Raw genomic sequence first — 12500 nt, forward strand, 5'->3', positions numbered from 1 at the left:
CTCTTTCATTTTTGAGGAGTTTGGTTCTGGACCGGCTCCTTGTGGAGAAGAAAATTAAACTGAAAATAAAACAGATACTGCTAATATTACTACTAGTAGTTAGAATATTGACTGATATCCATCTATACGTGTGTGTGTGTGTGTGTGTGTGTGTGTGTGTGTGTGTGTGTGTGTGTGTGTGTGCGTATACAGTATGTACAGTATGTATGTGTATGGCTCCGGTCTTCATGTGGGGTAGATGGTTTGACATGAACTGGCCCATAGTCCCTCCCCCTGGCTCTGGCATTCAGGTACAGCTCCCCCCTCCCGGCCTCTATAAAGCCTCCCATGTCCTGGGCGTAAACGTCAGACCTCCACTGACGACTAAAAGAGTGCACGACCACCTCGGACCCTCGTCGTCTCCAGCTAGAGTCAGTCCGGTAAGCGCCTCCTTTTTCTATAAGTTTGCATTTGGCGTTCACCCCTCGCCTCTTGCGGTCCTTAATCCGGCAGTCGCCTTTGAAGAGTTGAAATGATGTTGTTGTTTTTTTTCTCTCTCAAACACCGTAAAGACACGTTTAATGAGAGTGACCCACGTCAAACGGAGGCCTATTAGGGAAGGCCCGTTGGTGCGGCTCAAAAAGTGCTAAATGGGAAGAGTCCAAATAGTTACCGTCCTTCATCCCTTTGCAGCGTCCCGTCGACATGAGGTTGGATCTGCAGACGCTCGTCTGCTGCTGCGTGTTGACGGCCGTGCTGCCACTCACGAGGAGCTCCAGCGCCCAGCCGAGCACTGGAATGAAGAGAAGGTGATCAACAACTCATTTGTGCTCTTGCAATAAGAGCACTGATTTATGTATTTTCACTTGTTAATGAAGTGTCATAAAAGGCCTCAATGGACCAATAATGTTCAAATGGTATCACACAAAATGATTTAATAGTTCATAATATTCAATATTAATCATTATATATATATATATATATATATATATATATATATATATATATATATATATATATATATATATATATATATATATATATATATATATATATATATTATTTCACCTGTTCTGTTCAGCAATATGTAAGAAATAATAGTGTTGATCTCCATCAGGGGTGTCCGAAAATATTCAACTGAGGGCAGCACAAGCATTGAGATAAATACTTTTTTTTTTTTTTAAAACCAATACAACATATAGATTTGTTTTTAACCCTTAGGGATTCCCTCAAGTTTGGTGTGTGTACATACATATACAGATATACATATACATATACATATATGCACATATATACAGATACATATACATATATATGCACACATATACATATATGCACATATATACATATACATATATATGCACACGTATACCGTATTTTTCGGAGTATAAATCGCACCGGAGTATAAGTCGCACCTGCCGAAAATGCATAATAAAGAAGGAAAAAAACATATATAAGTCGCACTGGAGCCCGGCCAAACTATGAAAAAAAACTGCGACTTATAGTCCGAAAAATACGGTACATGTACATATATATACATATACATATACATATACATATATACACATATATACATATGTATATGTTTATGTGTATATATATATGTATGTATGTGCATATGTGTATATATGTATACGTGTGTATATATGTATATTTATGTGTATATATGTATATGTATATATGTGTATACATGTTTATATGTGTATATATGTATGTATATATTTATATGTTAATATATAGCCTATGCATATATATGTGTACATATTATATTTATATAATGGATATATAACTAATATAATTGGATTTTAAGAGAAAGTGAAAGTTGGACCCCTACCTTGTTTACTTCCGTGACGACTTCCTTAAAGTTTTGCAATCTGTTAGAAATATCAAGCAGCTAAAATGTGGCAAACGTGGATTATTGTAATGGGAGTGTTTGGCATTTTCCCCATCATGCTTTGTAATGGATACATATATCCATTACAAAAAAAAAAATCCCAAAATTTAGATTTAAAAAAAAAATGGTGTTTGGACATTTTCTATAATATGTACAATGTTTAGTTAGCAGGTTGTGTTACATGTGACCATGTGTGTTGACTTTTTGTATTGGTAGGAATTTTTTTTTCTCACCATGACGAGGGAAGGTTGTTTGCATTCGGTCATATAAGTAAATGCTGCGCGTATTTTCTTTCAGATCATAAATAGAGGTCATTGATCTGAATTAATCATAAAATCTACCTTATTGCGATAAAGTGACAGCATCAAAGTTACAGGCCGAACTGAATTGCAATTGGCCCACAGTGTGTGGTTTGTACACCACTGCTCTAGAGCAACTTCAGGTTTATCTGTTGATTTAAAGCTTTTGAATTTTTGTTTTTTAAATCCTTTTTGTCAAAACCCTGTTTGTGTGTCAAAAACAAAAAAATATGCAATATTTTCCTCCCCAAAATTTTGGTCAATAATTCATAACATTTTATAATTTTTTTGAGCAATGACAGTTAAAAAAAAAAAAAACATTTAAAAGGGCCCTTCTCATAAAAGTGTTAAAACCCCCCAGTTCATACCATTTTTTAAATTTCCAACCCAAGTTTCTTGATCAACTTCAGATCCATCTGTCGATTATAAGTTGTAATTATTTTATAATATTTGTTTTATGTTCTTTTTGTCCCAAAAAGCATTGTTTTTTTAATGGGAAACAAAAAAAGGCAATATATCCCCACCCCAAAAAAATATTTCTAAGTGGAATATTTGAAGTTAATTAATTGAAGCCTTATTCATGTCAATAATTCATAACATCGTTTTTGATTCATTATTATTTTTTGGGTAATGACGGTTTTTAAGAAAAAAAAGCCTACCGGTACATTGTGTTGAGAGTCAACATTGCAACTTTTTCTTGTTAAATTTCACCTGTTTGCACTTACACTTTTTTCATGTTTTTTTTAAAACATATTTACTTTTGTGGGATATTGTTTGTGTTGAACTTTATGAAATTTTTGGATATATTTAGTGTTTGATCAGGATTTGAATATTTCGATATATACAAATATGATACCAGTATTCATAAAAAAACAACTCATTTAGGAGACAGTAATAACACATTATTTGAACATTATTACACTGTAATTGGTACAATAATAATATTAATATTATATACCAATATTGATTTATTTTATTTGTCTTTATGTATGTATTTATTAATTATTTATTTACCTCTATTATCACCATTACTATCATAATCATTTCAGTGTTTCTTAGCCATAGAGCGGACGCTCCCTAAAGACCCCCTAGGGTGTCTCAGCTGTGGTGCATATGTTCCGCAGCGGCACTCAGGTGCAATACACTTTTCCACCACTTGTGGCAGTAATGACAAAAGCAAACAAACAGAAGAAGTCTGGGGCGAAAGTCAAAGGGAAGTTTTTAAAGCGCAAGAATTATGACTAAGGTGGTGACGCTGTAATTTTATTTGCACTTCAATTTCATAGACAGGTTATTTAAGAAACATTTATCATTATTAAATTTAGATTAACGATGAGAAATGGAGCGCTGAATTTGGTGACGCTAATCCACTTCCGGGTAACTTCGCCTCATTGAAGCATTTAAAACATTTCAATTTCAATTCAATTCATAATTATTTGAAACAGGTTAAACTTCACAAGCACACATTTTGCGCAACCTCTGTGCCATCATTTTTTTAATCGAAAAGATAAAGAAAGAAAACAGCGCTTGGCAAAATTAATTGTTATCTTAACTATTTTTTAATTTTATAGGACGTCTTGATTCCTCATAATTATTCATCCCCACCTCCAATTCCAATAATTCTACTAATTCAGAACTTTCTGGCTATTTTTGTTATTCCAATAATTGCTATTTTAATCATTAAAAAAATAATTAATTGTTACTACAGTACTTCCACATTCCTCACTTAATTTAATCCAGCCTACGAACCTTGAATTCATTCAAAACGATTTCCCCGAATACCTCAAATTTATTTTCCCCATATTTTCCGTGCGTTTACGCTTCAGCTCTTTAGCGTTCTCACGCAATTGCTCCACCGGGGGTGTCTAAACTACGGCCCCGCAAGAGTGCTTTCGAATGAATCTTAAATACTAAATGGTCTCTTAATGCTACATATTTGCTGCCATCTGGTGGACAGTGTGAGTAAATCAGACCCTTGAAATTTTTTTTTTTTAAATAATAGCACAGTATTGACTTATATGATACATTCAAACAACCTTCCCTAGTCATGGTGCAAAAAAATAAATAAATAATTCAGCTCCTTGATATTTCTGATTGATTACAAAACATTAAGGAGGTCGTCACGGAAGTAAACAAGGTCGAATTCTAACTTTCACATACTCTTAATATCCAGTTATATTAATGATATATCCATCATATTAATGTAATATGTACATGAATTTGGCCCCCAGACAGTTTTTTTTGGCCCATTGCGGCCCCCAAGTCAAAAAGTTTGGACACCCCTGTGCTACACAAATGTCCTTCAAGGTGAATTTGTGTGTGTCAGGTTGAAAGTGCGTCTACTGAGTCAGATGAAGAAGGAGACGGCCGGCGAAGTCCCCATCGAACCATCAAGTCAGGGCGGGGACACACAGGTGGCGAGGACGCCGTCCTCCAGGTACAACATCAAGCTTCAAGTGGTACCGCAGTTTTTGTCTGCAATACGCTCCAAAAGGCCAGTCCAAAGTCGAATCGTAAAAAAACAAACCAAAGTTCCCATCAGAGATCAGGTAAATCCTACTGATCCGTTTCAGACAGCCAAAATATGAACACATCTTAAAGAGAATTAACCCAGTAGGCAGAAGACATTAAAACAACGTTGAGAACTTGCTGCATTAAGTCCTGACGTTGAGCAACTCTAACGTTGAAACAACATGCTTTTTTATGACGTTTAATCAATGTTGGGTTTTGACATTGATTTGACCATTGAAATGTTATCATTTCCCAACCAATATTCTGCAACACAAAAACAAAGTTGAAACAACATGCTTTTTGACAACATTTATTCAATGTTAGGTTCTGACGTTGATTTGACCATTGAAATTTGGTCATTTCCCAACCAATATTCTACAACACAAATACAACATTGAAACAACATGCTTTTCAACAACGTTTAATCAATGTCAGGTTGTGACGTTGATTTGACCATTGAAATTTCGTCATTTGCCAACCAATATTCTACAACACAAATACAACGTTGAAACAACATGCTTTTTGACGACATTTATTCAATGTCAGGTTCTGACGTTGATTTGACCATTGAATTTTGGTCGTTTCCCAACCAATATTCTACAACACAAATACAACGCTGAAACATGCTTTTTGACTATGTTTAATCAATGTCGGGTTCTGACGTTGATTTGACCATTGAAACTTGGTAATTTCCCAACCAATATTCTACAACACAAATACAACGTTGAAACATGCTTTTTGACGATGTTTAATCAATGTCGGGTTCTGACGTTGATTTGACCATTGAAATTTGGTCATTTGCCAATCAATATTCCACAACACAAATACAATGTTGAAACAACATGCTTTTCAACAACGTTTAATCAATGTCAGGTTCTGACGTTGATTTGACCATTGAAATGTGGTCATTTCCCAACCAATATTCTACAACACAAATACAACGTTGAAACAACATGCTTTTTGACGACAATTAATCAATGTTGGGTTCTGACGTTGATTTGACCATTGAAATTTGGTCATTTGCCAATCAATATTCCACAACACAAATACAACGTTGAAACAACATGCTTTTTGACAACGTTTAATTAATGTCAGGTTGTGACGTTGATATGACCATTGAATTTCGGTCATTTGCCAACCAATATTCTAAAACACAAATACAACGTTGAAACAACATGCTTTTTAACGACGATTAATCAATGTTGGGTTCTGACGTTGATTTGACCATTGAAATTTGGTCATTTGCCAACCAATATTCTAAAACACAAATACAACGTTGAAACAACATGCTTTTTCACGACGATTAATCAATGTCAGGTTGTGACGTTGATATGACCATTGAATTTCGGTAATTTCCCAACCAATATTCTACAACACAAATACAAAGTTGGTACAACATGCTTTTTGAAGACGTTTAATCAATGTCAGGTTCTGACGTTGATTTAACCATTGAAATTTGGTCATTTCCCAACCAATATTATACAACACAAATACAACGTTGAAACAACATGCTTTTTGACGACATTTATTCAATGTCAGGTTCTGACGTTGATTTAACCATTGAATTTTGGTCGTTTCCCAACCAATATTCTACAACACAAATACAACGTTGAAACAACATGCTTTTCAACAACGTTTAATCAATGTCAGGTTCTGATGTTGATTTGACCATTGAAATGTGGTCATTTCCCAACCAATATTCTACAACACAAATACAACTTTGAAACAATATGCTTTTTGACGACATTTATTCAATGTCAGGTTCTGACGTTGATTTGACCATTGAATTTTGGTCGTTTCCCAACCAATATTCTACAACACAAATACAACGTTGAAACAACATGCTTTTTGACAACATTTATTCAATGTCAGGTTGTGACGTTGATTCGACCATTGAAATTTGGTAATTTGCCAACCAATATTGTACGACACAAATACAACGTTGAAACAACATGCTTTTCAACAACGTTTAATTAATGTCAGGTTGTGACGTTGATATGACCATTGAATTTCGGTAATTTGCCAACCAATATTTTACAACACAAAAACAACGTTGAAACAACATGATTTTTGACAACGTTTATTCAATGTCAGGTTGTGACGTTGATTTGACCATTGAAATTTGATCATTTGCCAATCAATATTCCACAACACAAAAACAACGTTGAAACAACATGCTTTTCAACGTTTAATTAGTGTCAGGTTGTGACGTTGATTTGACCATTGAATTTTGGTCATTTCCCAACCAATATTCTACAACACAAATACAATGTTGAAACAACATGCTTTTTGACGGCAATTAATCAATGTTGGTTTCTGACGTTGATTTGACCATTGAATTTTGGTCATTTCCCAACCAATATTCTACAACACAAATACAACGTTGAAACAACATGCTTTTTGACGACGTTTAATTAATGTCAGGTTGTGACGTTGATATGACCATTGAATTTCGGTAATTTCCCAACCAATATTCTACAACACAAATACAACGTTGAAACAACATGCTTTTTGACGACAATTAATCAATGTTGGGTTCTGACGTTGATTTGACCATTGAAATTTGGTCATTTCCCAACCAATATTATACAACACAAATACAACGTTGAACCAACATGCTTTTTGACAACGTTTAATCAATGTCAGGTTTTGGGGTTTATTTGACCATTGAAATTTGGTCATTTCCCAACCAACAACGTGGATCCAACGTTAGACACCAACGTTGTCTCAATTTACAAACCCAACTATTTTGCAACCTTGTTTCAAAGGCAGTTTTAAATGACATGTACGTATAATCAACGTTGTATCAATGTCTTGTGCCTGCTGGGAAGCAATGTGCAATACATATAATTGATGACTTTAACATCAGTTTTACCTTTTTCAAAGACTATTTGGCAACGGACGCCATCTTTGTACTCTACTATGAGTTTTCTCTTAAATTAAACAATGTTTCTCACCTTCTTTATTAAAGTGCTCAGATAGGGCTGGGCGATATGGCTCAAAACTGTATCAACATATAAGTGTTTTGTATCAGTTGATATCGATAATTATTGATATTTTTTATGAGCTATCGTAAATAAGGAGCTGAAGAAAGATATATTAAATGTAAACCTTTTATTTAAAATGTAACTTTTCTGTGATTATAATCCCCTCGGATATCAAGCAACTAGTGATGATGTCATAGAGGGGCGACAGAGGTGCTTGGGAATGACTCGTTTGTTTGGCCGTACGATAACTGAGACGAGATACGAAAACCGGGGGACATTTTTGGTCATTTTTTGTTTCCCGAAACGCGAGGTATCACTTTATATTGTACTGAATATACACTGTACTACTTTAATATTGGGACAAATAATGACTTTTTGTTAAGTCAACTTTCCAAATTAATGAGCTGTTAAAACAAAACACTTATATTTAAATTAATAATTAAATAATGAATGAATTAACAATTATATAAATAAATATTAAATATCTAAAATCGTAATTAAAATGTTGATAAAAAATAAATACTTTACTTCTGATACATAAACATTCCAAATTAGTGAGCTGTTAACACAACACTTATATTAAATGAATAATTGAATAATAAACAAATGATAAATATTTAAATTAAATAAATATTGAATATTATCTAAAATGTTCATGAATATAATAAATAAAATATTGACTTCTGATAAGTAAACATTCCAAAGTAGTGAACTGATAACACAAAACACTTTTATGTAAATTAATAATTGAATAAAAAAGTATTAATTGATCATTAATATAGATAAATGTTAAATATTATTTTAAAAAGTCATTAAAAGTGTATTAAACAAAATATTTACTTCTGATGAATTAACATTCCAAATTAGTGAACTGATAACACAAAACACTTATATATGAATGAATAGTTGAATAATAAATAAATAAATTGACGATTAATATAAATAAATATTAAATATTATCTAAAATGTTCATTAATTCAACGTTCCAAATTAGTGAGCTGTTAAAACAAAAGACTTATATTTAAATGAATAATTGTATAATTAATTAATTAATTGGCAATTAATATAAATAAATATTAAATATTATCTAACATTTTAATAAAAACGGAATTAAACAAAAATATTTATGTCAGATAAGTAAACATTCCAAATTTGTGAGCTGATAACAAAAACACTTATATTAAATTAATAATTGAATAATACATTAATTGATCATTAATATAAATAAATATTAAATATCCACACTGTTCATAACATTTTGTTGAATTAAATATTTACTTCTGATAAATAAAAATTCCAAATTAGTGAATTGATAACACAAAACACTTATATTAAATGAAAGTTGAATAATAAATGAATTGATAATTAGTATAAATAAATATTAACTATTATATAAAATATTAATAAAAATGTTGTTGAGTAAAATATTTACTTCTTATGAGTAAACATTGCAAATTAGTGAAATGTTAAGAAAAACACTTATATTATTATATTATATGTATAATTAAATAATGAATTAATTAATTGGTAATTAATATAAATAAATATTAAATATATTTTAAAATGTTCCTAAAAATTGTACTAAACAAAATATTTATGTCTGATAAGTAAACATTCCAAATTAGTGAGCTGATAACACAAAACACTTATATTGAATATTAAAATTGATTATTGATAATTAATGTAAATAAATATTTAATATGATCTAAAATGTTAATGAAAAACAATAATAAATAAAATATTGACTTTTGATAAGTAAACATTCCAAATTATTGAGCTGATAATACAAAACACTTTTATGTAAATTATTAATTGAATACAAACATATTAATTGATAATTAATATAAATACAAATTAAATATGATCAACATTTTTCATTAAAATTGTATTAAACAAAATATTTACTTCTGATAAGTTAACATTCCAAATTAGTGAGCTGATAACACAAACCACTTATATTTAAATGAATAATTAAATAATAAATTAATTGATAATTAATATAAATATTAAATATAACTTAAACAATTTTAATGAATAAAATATTGACTTCTGATAAGTAAACATTCCAAATTAGTCAGCTGATAACACAAAACACTCGTATTTAAATGAATAATAAATTAATAATTTCTCATTAATATAAATGAATATTAAATACTATTTAAAAGTATCATTAAAATAGTATAAAATAATAAAATAACAATAATTAAATTAAATGTTATATTTAAAGTGGGGACACTGGATAATAATTTGGACTTTTTAGTATAGTGAGATTTGCTGTGTGCTACAAGGTTCAGTAAATGCTGGTCAGTGAGTTGGGACCTTGGCTTCTAACCCACTGGCTCGCACTCTCACCTCTCAGGAGTTGTGTGGTCGTGGGTTCGAACCCGAGCGGGATGGTCGGAAGGGACCGAGTAAGGATGTCACGCAGCGTAGTCACATGGGTCGGTTTAAGAAGTGTGTACGAGAATACAATGTTTCCAAAGTTGACGGAAGAAGAAGGGAAGGTCATCATTTGACTAAAGAACATTACAGTTGTAAACGGCACATGTCAATGTGAACAAGTATCAAATAATTATAGGTGCATATTAAAAAGTCTCCAGTAACAAATGTGTCCGCATGATTCAATTTACTGCATCATAAGATTAGCTTAACAACTTAAAAGTGCTGCCAAAAAACAATCACCACTCCACTTCAGCATTAGGACAGTGAAGGTCACAGGTGTCAAACTCAAGGCCCAAGGCCAGATCTGGCCCGCTCCATCAATTTGTGTGGCCCCCGAAAGGGTGGAAACAATATGTGTACCTTATCTTTTCTTAATAAATGTATTACAAAAATAAATGTACCGCGTACAACTACATATATTTACACTTTAATCATCTCTAATAATAAAACAAAATATTATATCAGCATACATTTCAAAACAATATGTTTGTTCAAATAAAGATAAATACTTTAATATTTGCTTGACTTATGATTTCATGCAAACATTTTACAGTATTTTTTTTTTTTTTACAGTAAAATCTACTTTCATACCGTTATTCAATATAGAGTAATAATACACTATAAAAACACAACAACCGTAGATTTTACAGAATAAAAAACGTGCATTAATTTTTTACGTGAAAACAAAACAAAACAGTGGTACAGTTTTTCCATTCCATCTAATTTAATTCCATTTATTTATCTATTTTATATGCTGTAAAAAAAACAAAAAAAACCTTGCAAATATTACTGTACAATTGTCAAAACTGCCAGTTTTTACAGTACACATCAATTTGTGTGGCCCCCGAAAGGGTGGAAACATCCATCCATCATCCATCTTCTTCCGCTTATACGAGGTTGGGTCGCGGGGGCAGCAGCCTAAGCAGGGAAGCCCAGACTTCCCTCTCCCAAGCCTCTTTGTCCAATATGTGTTAATTAAGTACCTTATCTTTTCCTAATAAATGTATTACAAAAGTAAATGTACTGCGTACAACTTCATATATTTACACTTTAATCATCTCTAATAATACAACAAAATATTATATTATCATACATTTCAAAACAATGTTTGTTCAAATAAAGATCAATACATATATCTGCTTGACTTATGATTTCATGCAAACATTTTCCAGTAAAATCCACTTTTGTACCGTTATTCAATATAGAGTAATAATACACTATAAAAAACACAACAACCGTAGATTTTACAGTATAAAGAACTTGCATTAATTTTTTACGTAAAAACAAAACAAAACAGTGGTAGTGTTTTCCCATTTAAATTAATTCCATTTATTTATTTATTTTATATGTTGTAAAAAAAAAAAAAAAAAAAAAAAAAACCTGCAAATATTACGGTACAATTGTCAAAACTGCAAGTTTTTTACAGTCCACATCAACTTGTGTGGCCCCCGAAAGGGTGTAAACAATATGTGTTGATTAAGTACCTTATCTTATCATAATAAATGTATTACAACAATAAATGTACTGCATACAATGACATACATTTACACTTTAATCATCTCTAATAATAAAACAAAATATTATATTATCATATATTTCAAAACAATGTTTGTTCAAATAAAGATAAATACTTAAATATCTGCTTAACTTATGATTTCATGCAAACATTTTACAGTAATTTTTTTTCCCAGTAAAATCCACTTTCAATATAGAGTAATAATACACTATAAAAACACAACAACCATAGATTTTACAGTATAAAAAACTTGCATTAATTTTTACGTGAAAAACAAACACACAGTGGTACTGTTTTTCCATTCCAGTTAATTTAATTCAATTTATTTATTTATTTTATATACTGTAAATATTTTTTTTAAAAACCCTGCAAATATTACGGTACAATTGTCAAAACTGACAGTTTTTTACAGTACACATCAACTTGTGTAGCCCCCGAAAAAATTTGACAGTAATTTTTTTTATATTAAAATCCACTTTCGTAGTATTCAATATGGAGTAATAATACACTATAAAAAACACAACAACCGTAGATTTTACATTAATTTTTTACGCAAAAAAAATAAAACAGTGGTAGTGTTTTTTAATTTGATTTAATTAAATTAAATTTAATTTCATTTAATTTAATTTCATTTCATTTCATTTCATTTCATTTATTTATTTATTTTATATGTTGGGGGAAAAAAAACAACTGCAAATATTACGGTACAATTGTCAAAACTGTCAGTTTTTTACAGTACACATCAACTTGTGTAGCCCCCGAAAAAATGTTACAGTAATTTTTTTTTACAGTAAAATCCACTTTCGTATTATTCAATATGGAGTAATAATGCACTATAAAAAAAAACACAACAACCGTAGATTTTACATTAA

The 12500-nt window shown here is 31.0% G+C and overlaps 1 protein-coding gene across 3 annotated transcripts in view; it reads left to right on the top strand.

The window, feature by feature from the left end:
* The window catches only part of admb (adrenomedullin b), a 44801-nt gene that overhangs the window by 29991 nt on the left and 2310 nt on the right, over positions 1–12500 (top strand). For 2 of the 3 annotated variants that reach the window (XM_061924764.1, XM_061924765.1), the window contains exons 2-4: positions 193–419; positions 673–788; positions 4499–4609. In XM_061924764.1, the coding sequence (XP_061780748.1) occupies positions 207–419; positions 673–788; positions 4499–4609 (440 nt within the window). In that variant the 5' untranslated portion in view covers positions 193–206. The remainder of the gene's footprint in view (positions 1–192; positions 420–672; positions 789–4498; positions 4610–12500) is intronic. The other variant, XM_061924766.1, reaches the window with a different exon arrangement.

Source organism: Nerophis lumbriciformis, linkage group LG29 (genome assembly GCF_033978685.3).
Source record: "Nerophis lumbriciformis linkage group LG29, RoL_Nlum_v2.1, whole genome shotgun sequence".
Lineage (NCBI taxonomy): Eukaryota > Metazoa > Chordata > Actinopteri > Syngnathiformes > Syngnathidae > Nerophis > Nerophis lumbriciformis.